At 41.5% G+C, this 14923-nt stretch overlaps 1 protein-coding gene across 1 annotated transcript in view; it reads left to right on the top strand.

Annotated features, from left to right (window-relative positions):
* LOC106091808 (uncharacterized) overlaps positions 1-14923 on the top strand; it is a 194169-nt gene that overhangs the window by 67693 nt on the left and 111553 nt on the right. Inside the window, exon 3 of the mRNA XM_059360224.1 lies at positions 8530-8924. Coding sequence (XP_059216207.1) covers positions 8530-8924 — 395 coding nt within the window. The remainder of the gene's footprint in view (positions 1-8529; positions 8925-14923) is intronic.

Genomic DNA, 14923 nt, shown 5'->3' with positions numbered 1-14923 from the left:
GGTACACTTTGACAGTCGAAAAGGGTACTTTCCTTACAAATTGAGCTAGAGGACTTAAATTTGGGCAACTGGAAGATTTTTTTGAAATTCGTACATTTCGGTACGAAAACGTACAAAAAGGTACTTTTTTAAGTATTGAGCTAAAGCTCTCATAATTAGGATGCAGTTACACTTTAAGAGTATATATCAGGTCACTAGAAGAATTTTCTGAAATCCGTACATTAAGGTACTAAAACGTACAAAATGGTACTTTCTTTACAGATTGAGCTAGAGCTCTGAAATTTGGAATACAGATACACCTTGAGAGTGTATACCGGGCGCCTAGAAGAATTTTTGGAAATTCGTACATTAAAGTACTAAAAAGTACAAAATAGTACTTTCTTTATAGATAGAGCTAGAGCTTTATTGTTTGGGTTATAGGAGCACCTAAAAAAATATATATTGGGCGACTGAAAATATTTTTTGAAATTTGTCCATTTTGGTACTAAATTGTCGAAAATGGTACTTTTCTTATGGATTGAGCTAGAGGACTTAAATTTGGGATATATACAGCTTGACACTATATATTATGCGACTAGGATTCTTTTTTTTGAAATTCGTACATTTGCAACTAAAAACGTTCAAAAATAGTATATTAGCTTCTAAAACGTATAAAGTGGTACTTTCTTAGCGCAGAAGAGTAACCATAACCATCCAGTGGCTGTAGCTATGTGATTTACTATTAAATTAATCACTGTTTTGATGTTAAACCCATATTAGTAATACATAGTTATAGGTTAAATGTATAACAGTACTATTCATTTCATTAGACGAGTATACAAATTTTTTTTGTAATTTTTCATACTCAGTAACTTCAGAAACGTTAACTTGCCTCTGGGCCTTTTTTATAATGACAAGTTGTGTACGGAGCAATGTATTGCACTTGCCTTATGCACTACAACTAGCGCCCTGGTAAGCCCAATGTGAATTTTGCCTGAATACAACAAACGGCTCAGGTTCGTTTAATTAATGCAACTGACATTTAACCCATTCAAGCTTAAATAAATTGCAAATTAAATCATGGCAATGCTCAAGCAACTCAAGCATGACATCAGATTCAGTTTTAATTGTAATCATTTGGATCCCAAACGGAGTTGTCTACGAAAACGTTGATAGCAAAAAAATCAAACTTTATGTAAAATGGGATACTTCTGTCCGAGGACCAGTTTTCTGCCTTTTGGGCATGCGACTTATCAAATAATGCAAAAATATTCCATTTATTACCTTACTTATGATCGTCAAGGTAGTCATCTTGCAATCATATTTCCCTTGTAAAATTTCTTTTATGGAGGCATACATGAAGCAGAATAAGGCCATACATTTAGAATAGACATATGACAGGCTGGAGCATAACAGTTGTTATACTGCATACAACTTTTTCAGATATAACAAGTAAGAGCGTGCTAAGTTCGGCCGGGCCGAATCTTATATACCCTCCACCATGGATAGCATTTGTCGAGTTCCTTGAGCGGTATCTCTTTTTAGGCAAACAAAGAATAATGTTGAATGTATGTATGTTGAAAGTCATGGAAGAAGCCGTTGTACAAAATTTCAGCCAAATCGGATAAGAATTGCGCCCTCTAGTGGCTCACGAAGTCAAGATCCCAGATCGGTTTATATGACAGCTATACCAATTTATGAACCGATATGAAGCAGTATGGTACAGTACAGTACAAAAACACCACGTTCAATATTACACCTAAATCGGATAAGAATTGCGCCTTGTAGGGGCTCAAGAAGCAAAATCCGGAGATCGGTTTATATGGGAACTGTATCAAGCTATAGATCCATTCAGACCGTTGTACAAAATTTCTGCCAAAACGGATGAGAATAGCACCATCTAGAGGCTCAAGAAGTCAAGATCCAAGATCGGTTTATATGGCAGCTATATCAGGCTATGTACCGATTTGCCCCATATTTACCACAGTTGGAAGTCATAACAAAACACCTCATGCTGCCATATACACCGATCCTACGATTTGGGGTCATAGGCCTATAAAAGGCTCATTTATTGTCCGATTTTGCTGAAATTTGGGACAGTGAGTTGTGTTGGGCCCTTCGACATCCTTCGTCTATTTAGTCCAGATCGGTTTAGATTTGGATATAGCTGCCATATAGAACGATCTCTCAATTTAAGGTTTTGGGCCCATAAAAGGTGCATTTATTGTCCGATGTCGCCGAAATTTGAGACAGTGAGTTAGGTTAAGCCCCTTGACATACATCTGCAATATGGCCCAGATCGGTCCAGATTTGGATATAGCTGCCATATAGAACGATCTCTTGGTTTTAGGTTTTGGGGCCATAAAAGGCGCATTCATTGTCCGATTTGCTGAAATTTGGGACAGTGATTTGTGTTGGGCCCTTCGACATCCTTCGTCAATTTGGCCCAGATCGGTCCAGATTTGGATATAGCTGCTATATAGACGGATCCGCCGATTTAGGGTCTTGGGCCCATAAAAGGCTCATTTATTGTACGATTTCGCCGAAATTAGGAACAGTAAGTTGTGTTAGGCTCCTCGACATATTTCTGCAATATTGCACAGATCGGTCCAGAGTTGGATATAGCTGCCATATAGATCGATCTCTCGATATAAGGTTTTGGGCCCATAAAAGGCGTGTTTATTGCGCGATGTCGCCGAAATTTGGGACAGTGAGATGCGTTAAGCCCCTTGACATACATCTGCAATATGGCACAGATCGGTTCAGATTTAGATATAGCTGCCATATAGACCGATCTCTTGGTTTTAGGTTTTGGGGCCATAAAAGGCGCATTTATTGTCCGATTTTGCTGAAATTTGGGACAGTGAGTTGTGTTGGGCCCTTCGACATCCTTCGTCAATTTGGCCCAGATCGGTCCAGATTTGGATATAGCTGCCATATAGACCGATCTCTCGATTTAAGGTTTTGGACCCATAAAAGGCGCATTTATTCAGCGATGTCGCCGAAATTTGGGGCAGTGAGATAGATTAAGCCCCTCGACATACTTCTGCAATATGGCACAGATCGGTCCAGATTTGGGTACAGCTCCCATATAGACCGATCTCTCGATTTAAGGTCTTGGAACCATAAAAGGCGCACTTATTGTCCGATTTCGTCGAAATTTGGGGCAGTCATTTAGGTTAAGCCCCTCGACATACTTTTGCAATATGGCACAGATCGGTCCAGATTTGGGTACAGCTCCCATATAGACCGATCTCTCGATTTAAGGTCTTGGAACCATAAAAGGCGCATTTATATCCGATTTCGCCGAAATTAGGGACAATGATTTGCGTTAGGCCCTTTAACATGTTTCTTCAATTTGACTCGGATCGATCCAGATTTGGATATAGCTGCCATATAGATAGATCTCTCGATATAAGGTTTTGGGCCCATAAAAGGCGCATTTATTGTCCGATTTCGCCGAAATTAAGGACAGTGATTTGCGTTAGGCTCTTTAACATGTTTCTTCAATTTGACTCAGATCGATATAAGGTTTTGGGCCCATAAAAGGCGCATTTATTGTCCGATTTCGCCGAAATTAAGGACAGTGATTTGCGTTAGGCTCTTTAACATGTTTCTTCAATTTGACTCAGATCGATCCAGATTTGGATATATCTGCCATATATATCGATCTCTCGATATAAGGTTTTGGGTCCATAAAAGGCGCATTTATTGTCCGATTTCGCCGAAATTAGGGACAGTGATTTGCGTTAGGCCCTTTAACATGTTTCTTGAATTTGACTCGGATCGATCCAGATTTGGATATAGCTGCCATATATATCGATCTCTCTAAATAAGGTCCTGGTCCCATAAAAGGCGCATTTATTGTCCGATTTCGCCGAAACTTGGAACAGTGAGTTGTGTTAGTCCCTTCGACATCCCTCTTCAATTCGAACTAGATCGGTCCAGATTTGGATATAGCTGCCATATTGACCGATCTCTCGATATAAGGTTTTGGGTCCATAAAAGGCGCATTTATTGTCCGATTTCGCCGAAACTTGGAACAGTGAGTTGTGTTAGGCTCTTCGATATCCATCTTCAATTTGAACTAGATCGGTCCAGATTTGGATATAGCTGCCATATAGACCGATCTCTCGATTTTAGGTTTTTGTCCATTAAAGGCACATTTATTGTCCGATTTCGTCAAAATTGGGGACAGTGAGTTGTGTTAGGCCTTTCGACATCCCTCTTAAATTTGGCCCAGATCGGTCCAGATTTGTATGTAGTTGCCATATTGACCGATCTCTCGATTTAAAGTCTTAGCCACATAAAAGGCGCATTTATAATCCGATTTCGCTGAAATTCGACACACTGACTTATGTTAGGCTTTTCTACATTCACCTCGTATGTGGTTCTGATCGGTCTATATTTGAATATGGCTACAGAAAAGACCAATATTTTGTTCTACAAAATTGAAAAATGACTAGTATTTAACAGATCACTCTATATTCGTTTCGAATTTGGTCCAAATCCGACCACAATTCGATAAAGCTGCTATGGGGGCATAAATTATGCATTATTCACCGGATTATGATGAAAGGTGGTTTACATATATGCCCGAGGTGGTGGGTTTTCGAAATTCGGCCCGGCCGAACTTTACGACTTTTTACTTGTCTAAGACAAAATTTTAATAAAATTTTTTTAAAACAAAACAAAATTTCTTTAAAGACAAAGTTTCCATCAAATTTTGTCTAAAGACAAAGTTTCCATCAAATTTTGTCTAAAGACAAATTCCCCGTAAAATGTGCTCTGCAGATGAGTAAAAAAAAATTAAAAATTTCAATCTTATTTTGCATACCCCCGTTTTGTTCCTACCTTCATATCTACAGGTGCAGCTACAAATTATTTGCATACTGTCACTCTGAAACTTACTCTTTGCCCTTTAATCAACTATGTCAACTTCATAATAGCATATGCTTTTGCTCCTGCCTGTGTTTGGCATGACAAAATTCCTTACGTCACCTATTGATGCAATTAAATTTGCTTTCAAGCATAACTTTCATAGTGACTCTGCCATCCGGAACTCTGTGAAACTTTGACCTTTGACCAAAGCAAAATTAGTCATGTACAAATGCAATTATGTACATCGACAACGTCATGGGGAGCAACAAAACAATTAAGCTGGCAATGTAGATGTTATGTAAATAATTTTTAATTACTTCACTATCTTCTTACCGTAAGCCCCAACATCAAAAGGACAGATGTAGGAGAGGACATCAAAAGTTTGTCATTGATGACAGAACAGGTCAACATCATAGGTTCATAAAAGTTTGTAAGTGACAGAGGATTCAAGCTAAAAGGAGTCAACAGTAGGTGCATAGTGGCAGAAAGCGAAAAACGGCAATGAAATAAATAATTTTGGATGGGCCAATTTGACGCAATACGTTTCCTCAATAAGACGATTTCGATATCTGACAAGGTGAAATACTTAGGTGTGATCTGGGACAGAAAACTGAATTGGAAGTGTCACATTCAGGAGCTTACTGAGAAGGCTCACAGATGTTGGACACTATGTAGACGGGCCGTAGGTTCGAAAAGGGGCCTGAATCCGAGGATAGTAGAGCCGGATTCAGGCCCCTTTTCGAACCTACGGCCCGTCTACATAGTGTCCAACATCTGAGAGCCTTCTCAGTACGCTCCTGAATGTGACACTTCCAATTCAGTTTCTTGTCCCAGATCACACCTAAGTAAAGGGTGATTTTTTTGAGGTTAGGATTTTCATGCATTAGTAAAGGGTGATTTTTTTGAGGTTAGGATTTTCATGCATTAGTATTTGACAGATCACGTGGGATTTCAGACATGGTGTCAAAGAGAAAGATGCTCAGTATGCTTTGACATTTCATCATGAATAGACTTACTAACGAGCAACGCTTGCAAATCATTGAATTTTATTACCAAAATCAGTGTTCGGTTCGAAATGTGTTCATTCACCGTAACGTTGCGTCCAACAGCATCTTTGAAAAAATACGGTCCAATGATTCCACCGGCGTACAAACCACACCAAACAGTGCATTTTTCGGGATGCATGGGCAGTTCTTGAACGGCTTCTGGTTTCTCTTCACTCCAAATGCAGCAATTTTGCTTATTTACGTAGCCATTCAACCAGAAATAAGGCCTGAATCCGGCTCTACTATCCTAGGATTCAGGCCCTATTTCGAGCCTACGGCCCATCTACATAGTGCCCAACATCTGTGAGCCTTCTCAGAACGCTTCTGAATGTGACACTTCCAATTCAGTTTCCTGTCCAAGATCACACCTAAGTATTTCACCTTGTAGTCCACTGGCTCTACAGGAGCGTGATTAGACCAATACTTAGTTACGCCTAAGTAGTGTGGTGGACTGCTATGGAGAACATGTTGTCTTGGCATAGGCGGAGCGATGAGGACCACGCCCACTAGGGCACTAGAGACTATTCTAGGCAGCCACTACGGCTATGAGAATTAAGGCGATGAGAGAATGGATTGAGGATGGGATCAGCTCATACCATAGCGGTATAATCGAGGCGACAAAAGGAAACCTGGAAGAGGTTTCCCATCGGATACCTGAGATGACACTTGAGTTTAAGTGCGAGGCACTTTTGCCAGTGGCATAGTCTTGGATTGACGGAACCCTATTACTGTCATCTGGCAGATCATGTTATACGGATGGTTGAAAGCTAGAGGACAGAGTGGGCCACGGGGCCTACATTGAGAACCCAGGGACTGACATCTGTTTTAAACTGTCTCCTGTCAGTGGCACAGTCTTGGATTGACACAACCCTAGTATTGTCATCTGGAAGATGATGTTACATGGATGGTTCAAAGCTGGAGGACAGAGTGGGCCTGGGGTCTACATTGAGAACCCAAGGGACTGAGACCTGTTTTAAACTGTCTCATGTCAGTGGCACAGCCTTGGATTGACACAACCCTAGTATTGTGATCTGGAAGATAATGTTACATGGATGGTTCAAAGCTGGAGGTCAGAGTGGGCCTGGGGGTCTACATTGAGAACCCAAGGGACTGAGATCTGTTTTAAACTGTCTGACCATAATACGGTCCTGCAGGCGGGTGATCCGGGTCACGGAACCACGGAATGCAGGAGGTGGTGATCACAGAATGCAGGAGGTGGTGCTAACGCTAGGACGTCGAGTGTGAACACCTTTACGGACAGCAAAATTGCCATAAGGGCAATAACAACCAGGACGGTAAGATCACGAACAGCCTCGTAGTGTAAGAAGGAGATTAACGCCTTCTCTGCCTGTGGCAAAATCCGCATCGTTTGGGTGCCGGGCCATAACGGAGTAAGGGGGAATGAAAGGGCAGACGATTTGGCGGTGAAGGCCAGAAGACTGACGACAATAAACTTGGTTTACCCGAAGCCTTTCGGGTCAACGCAGTCCGAGTTAAGAACGTGGGCGACGAATGCGCATGCGAACCCTTTGGAACAAGGAAACGGTCGGTAGGACGGCGAAATCCTATGGGGGGATTCAGATCGTGAGAAGACGAGGCTATTACTGAAAGGAAATAAGAAGGAGATCAGTAAAACTGTTGGTATCATGGCGGGACACATAGGACTACGAGCTCACTTATGGAAAATCGGTGCGGCAAGTGATAGCATGTTTAGAGCATGCGGGGAAGATAATGAGACGTTGGAGCATTTCCTTTGCTTTGGCACTTAGGTAGGGACACAATACCAGACATATACCAACATAGGGGCGTGGCATGGAAAACAGTTAAGGATTTTGTAAGTAGCAAGGAATTCCTGACTGACATTGTCTTTTTCGAGGTAACTTTTTTAGTATTGAAAGCGCACAACAAGCCGATTACTGGCCATAGTGGCATGGGGCGGATTAACATTCGCACCCTCTTTTCAACCTAGCCTAGCTTTAGCAAAACTTCAACTCAATTTCATTTTGAAGTACACCGCAGAAATACCATACCACAAGGAATTGTTTTGGTATTACTTTACTATGAATGAAAATTTTATCAAAACTTTTCGTTTTGTCTTGAAAAAAAAATTTAAATAAATTTTGCTTTAAATAAAATTTTATTGAAATTTCCACCTTTTGTCATGGTTGGGTGTCATTACAAGGTTGGGATATCCAGGTGGGTGTCATGCAAAAGTATGATATGGCCGACATTTTTTTTTCTGACAAGTATTCCTTTCATTTTTCTAAATCAAAAGTTGTACTTTTAGTTTCCGTTTTTCGAGTTTGCCCAATGTGCCCTGCCAACCGGAAAATTTTTTCCAACATCCTTTTGTTAAAGCACTGTGAATTCCTCGGATATTGAAAAAGTTATTGCCCAGCCCATTTTCCTTTGTCCTCCTCTGCACATAATTTTGCCATAATTTACCTTTTTAATATTTAAAAGATGTTTTCCCAAATACACAGCAATTAACCTTTAACCCATACTTTGATTTCATTCTCTTCTCTTTTATGCCTCGTCCTAACTACATGGACCATCACCATCACCGTGATTCTTTGGCAACGAAACACAACACAACGAACAAACAAACCATCTCATTAAATAGTTTGTACCAAGTACGATGCTCCCTGCGTGTCTCACCTCGCCTGCCAGTACAAATCGAGACCACAATACCAGAAACCACAGCTAATGGCCAACCCGCTGCACAGCCCATTGCCATAGCCAATGGAGAGGCCAATAATGGCAGCGGCATGGGTGCCAATGGCTTGCCTGTCAATGGTTGCCCAGACTCCGGCGAGCCCACGGATCTCCAACAGCAACACCAACAGCAGCAGCAGCAGCAGCAACCATCCGATATACCTCCACTGCCCAACAGTGTACACAATCTGGCCTCGGCCAGCATAATTAATGGGGCGGGAGCCTCACGTGTTTTCCAAATACTCTATCGCAATGAAGAGGTGACATTACGTGATGTGATATACTTTCGGACACATTTATTAGGTGAGTATGACTTTCACATAGCTTGGCAATGACAATTTAAGTACTGTTACACTTGGTTGCTTCTATTACCCCACCAACCCTAAATGTCCTGACGGAGAAAAATTCACACACACCGACAACTTAAGCATAGCCATACAACCAATAACCAACAAAGTTAATGGGTTGCATTGAAAGTTTCATTTTTGCTAAATGATACACTTAGAAAAAATCAAACTAAAATCGGGAAACATACAGAATGTCCAGGAAATTTTCCTTAAAACAACATTTCAGTGAAATTTTCTCTAAAGACAAAATGTCAGTGAAATTTTCTTTAAAGACAAATTTTCTTAAAGACAAAATTTCAGTGAAATTTTCTCTTAAGACTCTAAAGACAAAATTTCAGTGAAATTTTCTCTTTTCTCTAAAGACAAAATTTCAAAGAAATTTTCTCTAAAGACAAAATTTCAAAGAAATTTTCTCTAAAGACAAAATTTCAAAGAAATTTTCTCTAAAGACAAAATTTCAGTGAAATTTTCTCTTTTCTCTAAAGACAAAATTTCAAAGAAATTTTCTCTAAAGACAAAATTTCAAAGAAATTTTCTCTAAAGACAAAATTTCAAAGAAATTATCTCTAAAGACAAAATTTCAATGAAATTTTCTCTAAAGACAAAATGTCAAAGAAATTTTCTCTAAACACAAAATTTCAAAGAAATTTTCTCTAAAGACAAAATTTCAAAGAAATTTTCTCTAAAGACAAAATTTCAAAGAAATTTTCTCTAAAGACAAAATTTCAAAGAAATTTTCTCTAAAGACAAAATTTCAAAGAAATTTTCTCTAAAGACAAAATTTCAAAGAAATTTTCTCTAAAGACAAAATTTCAAAGAAATTTTCTCTAAAGACAAAATTTCAGTGAAATTTTCTCTAAAGACAAATTTTCAAAGAAATTTTCTCTAAAGACAAAATTTCAAAGAAATATTCTCTAAAGACAAAATTTCAAAGAAATTCTCTCTAAAGACAAAATGTCAAAGAAATTTTCTCTAAAGACAAAATGTCAAAGAAATTTTCTCTAAACACAAAATTTCAAAGAAATTTTCTCTAAAGACAAAATTTCAAAGAAATTTTCTCTAAAGACAAAATTTCAGTGAAATTTTCTCTAAAGACAAAATTTCAAAGAAATTTTCTCTAAAGACAAAATTTCAAAGAAATTTTCTCTAAAGACAAAATTTCAAAGAAATTTTCTCTAAAGACAAAATTTCAAAGAAATTTTCTCTAAAGACAAAATTTCAAAGAAATTTTCTCTAAAGACAAAATTTCAAAGAAATTTTCTCTAAAGACAAAATTTCAAAGAAATTTTCTCTAAAGACAAAATTTCAAAGAAATTTTCTCTAAAGACAAAATTTCAGTGAAATTTTCTCCACAGACAAAATTTCAGTGAAATTTTCTCTAAAGACAAAATTTCAGTGAAATTTTCTCTAAAGACAAAATTTCAGTGAAATTTTCTCTAAAGACAAAATTTCAGTGAAATTTTCTCTAAAGACAAAATTTCAGTGAAATTTTCTCTAAAGACAAAATTTCAGTGAAATTTTCTTTAAAAAAATATTTCCAGTCAAATTTTCTCTAAAGACAAAATTTCAGTCAAATTTTCTCTAAAGACAAAATTTCAGTCAAAATTTCTCTAAAGACAAAATTTCAAAGAAATTTTCTCTAAAGACAAAATTTCAGTGAAATTCTCTCTAAGGACGAAATTTCAGTGAAATTTTCTCTAAAGACGAAATTTCAGTGAAATTTTCTCTAAAGACAAAATTTCAGTGAAATTTTCTCTAAAGACAAAATGCGAAATTGGCGAAATTTCAGCCAAATCGGTTGCGCACTGTAGAGGCTCAAGAAGTACAGTCGAGAGATCGGTTTATATGGGAGCTACATCAGGTTATCGACCGATTCAGATCACATTTAGCACAAATGTTGGAGGTCATAGTAAAGGAATCATATCGATGCGGCCTATATTCATATGGCCCATTTGCAACCCCAAACGACCTTCATCAATATGAAGTCAATTAGCTGGCTTCACCGGTTCGACAGCTATCGCGATTTCCACAGGCACGCGACTGTTTCCTCGAAGTACTGCCTCACACTCACTCAAGTATCCACTCACCGATTACCAAGCATTCTTACTACGAGTCTGCGCATGTATGTCGACGATTTCATCGCGTCTCACGATTAAACAAATTAGTCTTATCCACGTATCTGAGGAGACTCCCCAGATATACATCTGTAAACTCAGCCAAAACGGAGAAAAACCGCCTCCCTATAATGGAAAGCCATCTGTTCATGCCCCTGTATACCCGGGCATGAGCAGAGTTTGTGTTCTATCGTCTCCTCCTTATCCCCATCAAGACAAGGTCTACAGTAGCCATTGGTATCAGTAGCCACATGGTCTATCGCACAGTGCCCGATTATGAATTCTGCTATCGTAATCAGTGACATTTTATCATTGGCAAGCAATTCCTTCGTCCTCATCTGGCCAACAGCTGGACAGAGTGTTTTGGCAATCCGACATCCATCCACCGACCCCCACCTCGCCACCGCCTTTCATGAACAAAAGGCACGTGTGCAAGACCGGTCACAAATCTGGCTCCTCCTGGCAAACTCGAACGGCCTTTGATTTTCCAGAACACCGATGTGCCCGGAAACCCAGGTCAACAGAAGGTCGTGAGCCAGGATCCCGTTCAAGACCCTCAAAAACTCCGCTACACACTTCGACCTTTTCGTCTTCCAATTGAAGACCATTAAAGCCGCCATACTGTCCACCAGTGGTAGGTTCCACCTTCGGATCTCTTTTGCGGCCAACGTACATAACTTTGTCTTAAAAACCGTACACTCGTCCGGAGGTCTTAATGACATGCCGACGTCGACCTCAACAGGTTATATCTTCAGCATATTCAACGTAATCGCACAGACCCCTGTCTGAAAAATCGTACCCCGATCCGGCAGTTTAACTAACATACTGATGTCGTGTGTCTCTGAGTAGATCTCCAATCACGTCCCTGACTCCATTCTGGGGTAGTCCGGATGCTTGAGGTCTCATCCAACTCAAATGCAGCGTCAGCCTCCCACCACTCCCTTTCAGGAGTCGATCTGGGCGACAGGTAGTCTGAGGCCCTCCTCATCCTACCCTCTGCATTTAAAGCATCCAGAATGGAGCAGTGGCCGTGTCCGCCTTCCCAGAGCATACCAAGTTTCCTCATCCAAAGCGCACAGCCCCGAAAATCGACCTCAACAGGTTTTATCTTCAGCATCTCCAACGTAATACCACAGACCTCTGCCTGAGAAACCGTACCCTAGCCCGGCAGTCTACTGACATACCGATGTCGAGTGAGTGTCGAGTGTGAGCTGATCGAGATCTTATCCATCTCAAACACAGCATCCGCTTCCCACACCTCCCTTTCGGCAAAGCGAATCCGGAACAACTCCTCTCGAATCGGTTTGAGCGGCAGGTATTCTATGACCGCGTTCATTCAACCCTTTGCATCTAAAGCATCCAGAATGGAGCAGTGGCCGTATCGGTTTTCCATCCCCATACCAAGTTCCCTTATCCTAAGCGCTACCTTAGCGATCAGCCCCGGATATGGACCTCAACAGGTTGTATATTCAGCATTACCTCCAGATCCGTCTGCGTTGCGAATCTTAACGTCCCGTGATACCGACGCAGACCGGTCTGTTTCGAAATTCCCTGGTTCTTATACTTTTATACACAGCCTTCATCATGGGGATTTGACAAAATTTGTGTTAAGTTTCTCTAAAAGTTAGAGAGAGACTGACGCCGGAGAACTTCAGTGGGGCACAACACTAATGATGGCACAAAGATAATCGACAATGCGAACGACATCGTATTGCTGGGTCACTGAGGAGATTGTTGGGATGGGCTACCACTGATACTCTTCACTCGCAGATATATGACAACGGAGTTACGAATTCCTTCATTGGATGGAATCATTCTGGGAGGATGTTTGGTGGAAAGTGGGGGGTAACCCCCAGGATGATTTGTTGAATGAATAAGGCCATTGTGAGACCAGTACTGATCAGAGAACTGCATCATACCCAACATTAGGCACTCAATAGCCACTTTGACCAAAACAAGTGTCTGTTACGCATGCCACCTAAAAACACAGTTAGCTAGAAACACAAACACACATATACAATAGAGTAAGAGATGCCCGGACGTTTTAGCAATGTGTGGCTCTGGATTTGTTTTTTAATTTAGTCGTCGGACATTGTGTGTGTCATATGAAGGCAAAGCCACTGGTATGGGGAGGGGCTATGGATAAGTAGACTCGTACGAGTGAGTTCGGGAAGGTCCGGGGACTGGCCTGCATCGGCAGGTCTGTAGATGATGCTGGATATGCAGCCGATTGAGGCCTATATTCGGAACTGGACCGCCAAGGTCGCACTTAGGCTGAGCGGGCCCGGCATGTTGAAGGAGGGAAGATGCAGCCACAGTTTCATTCTGTATGCTATTGAAGCGGGTGGTAGACTAAGGAGGATTTCCGACTATCTGGCACCGGTACCAATTGGGATTAGGACTTTCTGGTTTCGTTTTCCCTGCAGGTACGCATGAAGGGCGAATGTTGTGTTTGAGAGGGATGACATCTCGATCTTCGATGATGTCTCCTAGATGCACTCAAGGACTGGATTGGGGGTCTACCCCGATTCACTTAACATCAGTATGTCTCTGAGACTACCAGACGAGTGTACGCTCTTTCAGGCGGATATCGTTGCCATTATAGTAGCCACAAGAGTTATTCTGGTAATGAATCTGCTAAAGCAAACTTCTTACATATCTATATGTGCTTCCCTATTCAAGTTTAAGCTCAATGTTATGGGGCTTTATTTTCATAGCCGAGTCCGAACGACGTGCCGCCGTGAGACACTTTTTTGAGAAGAAGTTTTACCATGGAATGGAACCTCACAGATGTCGCTAGCATTAAGTGGGAATAACCATCGCTGAAAAATTTTTTTCTGATGGTCGCACCAGGATTCAAACCCAGGCGTTCAGCGTCATAGGCGGACATGCTAACCTCTGCGCAACGGTGACCTACAAATGGATCTACCGCTCACAAAACTCAGAATTTAAGTGGACGGTATGGTGGCGATCAAGGCTGGGTTCAAGGTTGGTGAGGTCGAGGTGTGTGGCGGATTGTTTGGAGTCCCTGGATAGGCTACGGGTCCACAATGATTCGAGTGCCCGAACGGTTTCAGGGGAATGAAGGGGCGGACGAATGCACCAGGAAGGGTTCATCTGCGCCGGGCGAAGAACCAGTCATCGGTCTTGCCTACATACCAATGAAGGGGTGGACGAACGCACCAGAAAGGTTTCGTCTGCGCCGGACGAGGAACCAGTCACCGGTCTTGCCTAACTGCTAATGAAGGGGCGGACGAATGCACCAGGAAGATTTCGTCTGCGCCGGGCGAAGAATGAGTCACCGCTCTTGCCTACATGCCAATAAAGGGGCGGACGAATGCACCAGGAAGATTTCGTCTGCGCCGTGTGAAGAACCAGTCACCGGTCTTGCCTATATGCCAATGAAGGGGCAGACGAATGCACCAGGAAGATTTCGTCTGCGTCGGGCGAACCAGTCACCGGTCTTGCCTACATGCCATTTGTCATACTACTGAACGCAGTAGATGAGATAGCCAGAGAGGCGTCGGTGGCGAGATGAGACTCAGCGGATTGTTGCCGAACCGCTAAGGCGCTCTGGCCTGTCATCGACCGGAGGAAGACGAAGGAGTTTCTGGCGTTCCTCGGGCCATAACGGAGTAAGGGAAATGAAAGGGCAGACTATTTGGCGGTGAAGGACAGAGGACTGCCGTCAATAAACTTCGTTAACCCGAAGCCTTTCGGGTCGAGGCAGTCCGAGTTAAGGGAGTGGGCGACGAATGCACATGCAACCCTGTGGAACAACGAAACGGTCCGTAGGTCAGCGAAAATCCTATGGGGGGATCCAGATCGTGAGAAGACGAGG

The sequence above is a fragment of the Stomoxys calcitrans genome, chromosome 1 (assembly GCF_963082655.1).
Source record: "Stomoxys calcitrans chromosome 1, idStoCalc2.1, whole genome shotgun sequence".
In the NCBI taxonomy this organism is placed as follows: Eukaryota; Metazoa; Arthropoda; class Insecta; order Diptera; family Muscidae; genus Stomoxys; species Stomoxys calcitrans.
This window is presented reverse-complemented; position numbering and strand designations above follow the sequence as displayed.